The 7747-nt window shown below is 42.0% G+C and overlaps 1 protein-coding gene across 1 annotated transcript in view; it reads left to right on the top strand.

Moving 5' to 3' along the window:
• The first annotated feature begins 7160 nt into the window (after positions 1 to 7160).
• The window catches only part of LOC123464839, a 62927-nt gene continuing 62340 nt past the window's right edge, over positions 7161 to 7747 (top strand). The window contains exon 1 of the mRNA XM_045162485.1: positions 7161 to 7698. Coding sequence (XP_045018420.1) covers positions 7313 to 7698 — 386 coding nt within the window. The 5' untranslated portion in view covers positions 7161 to 7312. The remainder of the gene's footprint in view (positions 7699 to 7747) is intronic.

Genomic DNA, 7747 nt, shown 5'->3' with positions numbered 1-7747 from the left:
AAATTTCATGACTGCTGAAAAATGCTAAGTGAAATGTACATATACACACATCATTGTTGGTGAGAGAGGTGCAAACTTTTGGTCCAGAATTTGGTATGAATTTAGAGAGTGGCATCTCTTGTGGGATACAAGCAAGCTATACTTCCTTGTTGGATTCTGAACTGTGTATGGATACAGTGATATAGAAATATATCTATATAGTGATATAGAAAGTGAAAGTGAAGTCGCTCAGTCGTGTCTGACTCTTTGTGACCCCGTGGACTGTAGCCCACCAGGCTCCTATGTCCATGGGATTCTCCAGGCAAGAATACTGGAGTGGGTTGCCATTTCCTTCTCCAGGGGATCTTCCTGACCCAGGGATCGAACCCAGGTCTCCCTCATTGCAAGCAGATGCTTTAACCTCTGAGCCACCAGGGAAGCCCAAACATGGGGTTAAATGTGTCATTACAGAACAGCTCCTTTGATGAAGTTTGACCTGAGACTTTCTGACTAGAACTACTATGTTGGGACCCCAGGCGAGTTACCCTTCCCAGTTGCTTTTTATCTAATGTTGATACCCTCATTTTGTTGTTAGAACCTTAATATATACATAGAATTATATATTTAGAATTTTATAGTGAAAAATAAATTGAACCACATCTGAAATTAAAAATTTTTTAGTACCTATATTCAAACACAAAAAACCAAAATTTAAACTTATTAGTGTTTAAACCAACATGTGCAAAATTATATTATTTTCCATGTATTCAATGTAAACGTCACTGAGATCATGAAATGTTGTATACTGTCTTCAAAAGCTCTTTGTGTTTTACCATTATTGCACATCTCAGTTTTCAGTAGACATACTTCAAGTGGTCAGCATCCTATTGTGAGTAGTGCTCCTTTGTTCAATAAAGCAGAGTTCATTGTATGAACTGGGTATGGAACAACAGACTGGTTCCAAATAGGAAAAGGAGTATGTCAAGGCTGTATAGTCTCACCCTGCTTATTTAACTTCTATGCAGAGTACATCATGAGAAACGCTGGGCTGGAAGAAGCACAAGCTGGAATCAAGATTGCTGGGAGAAATCTCAATAACCTCAGATATGCAGATGACACCACCCTTATGGCAGAAAGTGAAGAGGAACTAAAAAGCCTCTTGATGAAAGTGAAAGAGGAGGGTGAAAAAATTGGTTTAACGAAGCTCAACATTCAGAAAACTAAGATGATGGCATCTGGTCCCATCACTTTATGGGAAATAGATGGGGAAACAGTGGAAAAGGGCCCCCAAATCACTGCAGATGGTGATTGCAGCCATGAAATTAAAAGACGCTTACTCCTTGGAAGAAAAGTTATGACCAACCTAGATAGCATATTGAAAAGCAGTGAAGAAAGCTGAGAGCCGAAGAACTGATGCTTTTGAACTGTGGTGTTGGAGAAGACTCTTGAGAGTCCCTTGGACTGCAAGGAGATCCAACCAATCTACCCTAAAGGAGATCAGTCCTGGGTGTTCATTGGAAAGACTGATGTTGAAGCTGAAACTCCAGCACTTTGGCCACCTGATGCAGAGAGTTGACTCTTTGGAAAAGACTCTGATGGTGGGAAGGATTGGGGACAGGAGGAGAAGAGGACGACAGAGGATGAGGTGGCTGGATGGCATCACCAACTCGATGGACATGGGTTTGGGTAGACTCCGGGAGTTGGTGATGGACAGGGAGGCCTGGTGTGCTGTGGTTCACGGGTTCGTGACTGAACTGAACTGAAACTCAATAAATTTATGAAATATAAATTATATTATCATATATTGTATCGATTTTGTAAGTTTTAAAATATACATTATTATATTATAGTTAGGATATTGTGCAAGCAAAGGACCATATTCTTTAGCTTTTAGAAGGACATTTATGTTAGGTGTCTTAATTAGGTCTCCCATGAATTCTGAGACAAGGATTTGAGTGAACGAAGGTAATTTAGAAGTGATCCCAGGAAACATTTGTAGGAAGTGGAGAAGTGAGACCGAGAATGATATTAAATCAATAAAAAGTGTGTTAACAACACAGTTACTGTTTGGGTTACTGGCCTCCTTCCTGCAGGGTCACCCCAGGAGACAGAATTGTTCCAACTAACAGGCAAAGGCACTGGGGTGTTTATCTACCCACTCCCCATCCATCATTGTTTGAGGGCTGAATCCAATGGTTCTGGCTTATCTTGTGTATGTCCCCAGTGTGCTCCCACAGGCAGAAAAAGGCCCTTCAGCAGAGAGCTGCAGGTAAGCAGTGAGTTGCCTGAATTTTGAATGAATGTCAGAGGACATGAGCTGGGAAGTGACAGTTTCTACTCCAGCTTCTTTTGCTCCAGGTCACACCAGCCAATAAGGGATCCCTTTAGCCTCAGGAGACCCAGAGACTTGATGCCACCAAGACTCTCTGTTACACCACTTGTCCTGTTCACTTATATATCCCTTGCTCCTGGAACAGTTGTTGGCACACGGTAGGTGTTTAATAAATAGCCATTACTGTATGACTTGCCCTTGAGTACCTGCTTTATTCTTTCAGGCATCTCCACATAAATGGGGCACATGGCTACCAGCAGCGTTTGGTCATATCCTTATAACTCCCTCATTAGAAATGAAAGAGAGGCCTTTCCCTTTCTAACTTCAGGAAAAGAAACAAAGATTCTCAAGGAGGAAAGCAAGTTAGTCTGATGTGGGCCACGAGGTTATTTCTGTGCCAAACCCTCTGGACAAGAACATGGTATATTATGATTGGCTATATTTGATTTGAGGGCTGACTCTTGAGCTTACAGAGGTGGATAGATTGATAGAAATTGCAGTAACAAAGAAATTATTGCCATATTCAGAACTGTGGATATTCACTGGAGTATATTCAAATTCTGAATGTCATCTCTCCTATGTGCCTTGGTAGAAAAATGCTTGAGGACCAGCACTGTCTTAACTGAAACATTTTATTAATATTATCACTCTTATACCTGGGCTTTCTAGGTGGCTTGGTGGTAAAGAGTCTGCTTGCTAATGCAGGAGACTTAGGAGACAGGGGTTCAGTCCCTGGGTTGGGAAGATCTCCTGGAGAAGGAAATGGCAACCCACTCCAGTATTTTTGCCTGGAAAATCCCATGGACAGAGGAGCTTGGTGGGCTACAGTTCATGTAGTTGCAGAGAGTTGGACATGACTGTAAACCTACTTTAGATTTAACATGCTTTTTTGACTTTTTGACAGGATCCTTTAGACCATTTAATAATTTATAGATTGCACATATACAAATTTGTATCACGTGTCCCTGAAGTTTGTTTGGGAAGGAATTATCAAGTCCAACAAGATTGAATCTCTCCTTAGAATTCGTCTCATCATCCTCACTAGAGTCAGTGTTTGCCTTCACTAACTCAGCATAATGTTTTCAGTGTTCATCCATGTTGTAGCATACATCAGGATGTCTGTCTTGCCAAATAATATTCCATTGCATGTAATATCACATTTTATTTATTCACTCACTAGTTGATGTACATATGGTTCTGCACACCCCTAGTATACTTTTTGACTTTTTTTTGAATAATGCTACTATGACTTTGTATCAAGGTTTTTGTATAGACATAGGTTTTCATGTATCTTGGGTAGAAAACTAGGAGTAGTATTCCTAGGTTATACGGTACCTTTGTGGCTGTACTATTTTACATTCCTACCAGTGATGTATGAGGGTTCCAGTTTCTCTATATCCTTTCTACTTGCTATTGTCTTTTTAGTTATAATACTGAACCATTTAAGATCAGTTGTTGTTCAGTCGCTCAGTCATGTCCGACTCTTTGTGAGTCCATGGACTGCATCACACCAGGCTTCCCTGTCTTTTACCATCTCCTAGAACTTGCTCCAACTCATATCCATTGAGTTGGTCCATTAACATCAGTAAACAATTGCAGATAGAGGCCTTATGACATCGTCCCCATGTTTACAAGCTTGTGCCTGGCCTAGTGGTCATGTACCTAGAAGGCCTTCATTTGTTCAATGAATAAAAAACAAACAAACAAACATTTTCTTGTATATTGCCTTAAAACCTAACGTTTTTTACAAAGTGTATTCACAATTTCTGAGGCTTACAATAACCCTGTAGGAAGTAGGAGAAATACGGGTTTCTCATTTTAGATCTGAGAAATTTAGATAACAATCAAAACATCAAGATCTTTGGTCCCTGGCTTCATATACAGTCTTCCCTGTATAATTCAACACTGGTTCTCAATATCTCTACTAAAAAGCATATTAGTAAATGTTCAGAAAAAATGCCAAGTTTCAAAAGATCTTAATTTATAAAAAGACAAGAGAATGGACTGAGTGTATTTAGCAGTTTGGAGATCACTAATTATGATCCTGAGATAGTAATGGGGACTGGAGACAACAGTCTGGGGTAGTCTGACAAGGGAAGTCACTAAACTTCCATCTTCAGCAAGAAATTTCTTCATCTTTGAAGCAGAACTAGGGCTGGAAAATGTAGGGAATGTCAAAGAGACCATCAAAGAGAACTGTAAATCAGATGTGAGGACTGACTATAAAGGTTGTAGATTGTGTTATCTGAGAAAGAACTAGCATCAGAAAGCAGGTAATTGAAATACTACAAATTTCAGCTCTCATTGTTTTCCTTTTTGTAGCAGAAAATTTCAAACAAGCATGAATTATCAAGAAAATAGTATAGTAACCCCCTATCATGTCCATTAATTTAAAATTATCAACATTTTGCCATTCTTATACATTTGACTTAAAAAGTATTTGAATACATTAAGGCCTTCCTCAAAAGCCATTTTCCTTCCAGCTTTATTGAGGTATAATTGAGAGTCAGAAATTGTATATAGTTAACTTGTAGTCTGATGACTAGATACATGTATATATTGTGAAATGTAATACTTCACACTTTATCCATTTTCCCTTTTTTTATTTTTTATGTTGGGAACACTTAAGATGTACTCTCTTAGAAAATTAAAAGCATGCAGTACTGTATTGTTAACTCCTGTACATCAGTTCTGTAGCACATACTCATTTTTGAATGGCTGAAGCTAAAAGCCATTATTAATAACAATGTTTTAGCCAAGGTCAATGGGCAATTGTCAAAGAATAATAAAGTGATCTTGTTATAAGCACCACAAACTTTGATCTTTCTTCATTTAGGGTGAAAGGGAAGGGAAGCTGCTGAGCTAGTAAGACAGCCACACAAACAACTAAAGATTTGAGTGAGAGCCCAAGATCTTATTCTTTCAGTTATGAAGTCACTCATTCAAACAGCATTTTCTAGACACTTTTCACACACACTGTCCATCCTCCAGTGAGACAGACCATGCTGGAATCTCACTTGAGTCTAAATTAGGATTCATCATTCACTTATTTGAAGACCTTGGACAAGTGCTGTCCTTGAGCCTCATTTTTCTTATCTGTAAAGTAGTGATGATACTACTTTCTTGAATAGGGCATTGTTAGAGTTAAAAATGAGGTAAGACCCCCAGAAAAGCATACGACCTATGCTCTAAAACATATGTCACTCTTATTCTGCCAGGCCCTGAGCTCATGATGAAAGAAATCATAAGGCAGCCTCTCTCTCCCCATGTTCTCCTTTCCCAATCCAAGAGGGCAGCAAAAACTCACAGAAATCCCCCACACAATACAACATGTGAGATGCCAAAAGCTTTTCCCAATAACTGCATGGATTCGTCTTCCAAAATCATTTGAGCTTTTCTAACCTTCTGTTACCTTTCCTTAGGTGTTTGTAGCTGAGAGAGTTAGATCCTAGGCAGGTTGATAGGTAATCTAGGGGTCCTCAAGGAGAGAGGTCTGGAATTCTCAAGGAGGAAGAAAGGACAAACTTTTTTTCTTTCTCCACATTCCTTAGGATTATGTAACAATAATGTATTCTGCCTAAGGACAGTCTTTGGATTAAACCTTCTGTTATCTTAAACTGTAAATTATGGGAGTAGACCTGGTCTTTACAAGGATGTATCCTGCCTGAGGACAGTGTTATCTTAAAATGTAAATTATGGGAGTAGACCTGGTCTTTACAAGGATGTATCCTGCCTGAGGACAGTGTTATCTTAAAATGTAAATTATGGGAGTAGGTCTGATGAGGTCTTTACAACCTCCAGCCATTCTTTGGATTCATTGGAGAGTATATAAGTTCATTGCTAACACTAGCAAGTGGGTACTCTTTCTGCACCCTTCTGATGCCTATGTCAGAAGCTTTCTCTATCTCCTTGATACTTTATTAAAATTTATTACACAAAAGCTCTGAGCGATCAAGCCTCGTCTCTGGCCTCGGATTGAATCCTTCTCCTCCGGGGGCCAAGAATCCCAGTGTCTTCGCATGATTCAACAACAACCTTTCATAGCTCAACAAAAAAAACTGTGTTAAACCATGCTGTTGTTTGAGGTCAAATGCTTGGCCATAAATTGTGTATAACCCAAGTTACTAAGCTGGAGGCAAAGTGAGGCCAAACAAACCAAAACATAGGAGTTCAGAGCAGACAGAGACTTACTGTAAGGGCCAAAGCAAGGAGTACAGGCAGCTCATGCTCAAAAGATCTGAACTCTCTGATGGATTTCAGGGGAGGCTCTTTAAAAACACACTGAAGGAGAGTCCAGGGTGTGTGATCAGCTACTGCTCTATTCTTTAATTGGTTGGTAACAAAGCTAGTGTAATCACAGGGTTTAGCATCATCAATCCTTAGGCTCCCGCTGGTCAGGGTTTTTGCAGTTAACTGCATCTGGTGGGGTTTTTAGCAAAACAAGTCAAGATATGCATCAGACACTGTTACTAGGTTCTTCAGGGAGGAACTATAGACGGTTACATGGCTGATCTACTGTTTAAATATTTTTTGATAATATGTTCACATTCTTTTAATCATTAATCCTGAGTTGGCCTTTTGTGACTCAGGGAAGGCCTGGGAGAGTAAAGCTTTTCTACAACAAGAGACAGGCAGAGGAAAAGGGCGTGGGGAGGCGCACATATCCTGGGAAAGGTGCTGCTCCACTACAGTTCTCCCACAGTGCCCTTTTTTGGTACTGATGAGGGCAGCTTGCCCAGAGGTCGGGCTGCTATCTCCTTTTACCAGCTGCAGCAGCGTGGGGTGGGGGGGGGCACGGGGGGGGGGGTTGAGGGGAGGTGCGCCGTGGTGGGGGTGGGTGGGTGGGTGGCGAAGTCTATGCTCCCTCTGCACCTCCTCGGTGGGTGCCTGGGTTCACAGCAAGCACTTTGCTAGAGTCTGAAGTCAGGTGAGTAGGTTGGGGCGTCTGGGAGGACCCAGGGTGGTGGGTAATTCACTTATCCACCTCTATCAGCTGCCCTCATGGCCTTGGCTTCCACCTGCGTGGCTCCTTGCAGTGTCCTCCCTAGCCTGGGGGTGGAGGTTGCCGGGCGCTCCCATCGCTCCCGCCCCGGGCACTCCTCAGCTGTGGCAGAGGCGCGTAGCGGGCGACCTCGTGGGAGGGCACCGACAGGCAGCGGGCACTCCAGTCCCAGAGACGCAGGTGGTTCTCAGTTCACGCCAAGCAGACCGGAGAGGCGGCCAGGTTTCCAACGTCTCTGTCGGGCCCTACAGGAACAGCGGCAGCGATTGCAAGGACGGCCACGACCCGCACCCACACCCTCGGCCAGCAAGATGTTGCAGGTGTTCCCGGAGAGGAAGCCCAACCCGCTGCGGGACGCGAACCTCTGCTCACGCCTGGTATTCTGGTGAGCGCACTGCCTGAACTGAGACGTGCTGCCGAACTTAATGCTGCAA

This window comes from Bubalus bubalis, chromosome 13 (genome assembly GCF_019923935.1).
Source record: "Bubalus bubalis isolate 160015118507 breed Murrah chromosome 13, NDDB_SH_1, whole genome shotgun sequence".
NCBI classification, from domain to species: Eukaryota; Metazoa; Chordata; class Mammalia; order Artiodactyla; family Bovidae; genus Bubalus; species Bubalus bubalis.
Note: the sequence above shows the minus strand (reverse complement) of the source record. Positions and strands in the feature narration are given on the sequence as shown.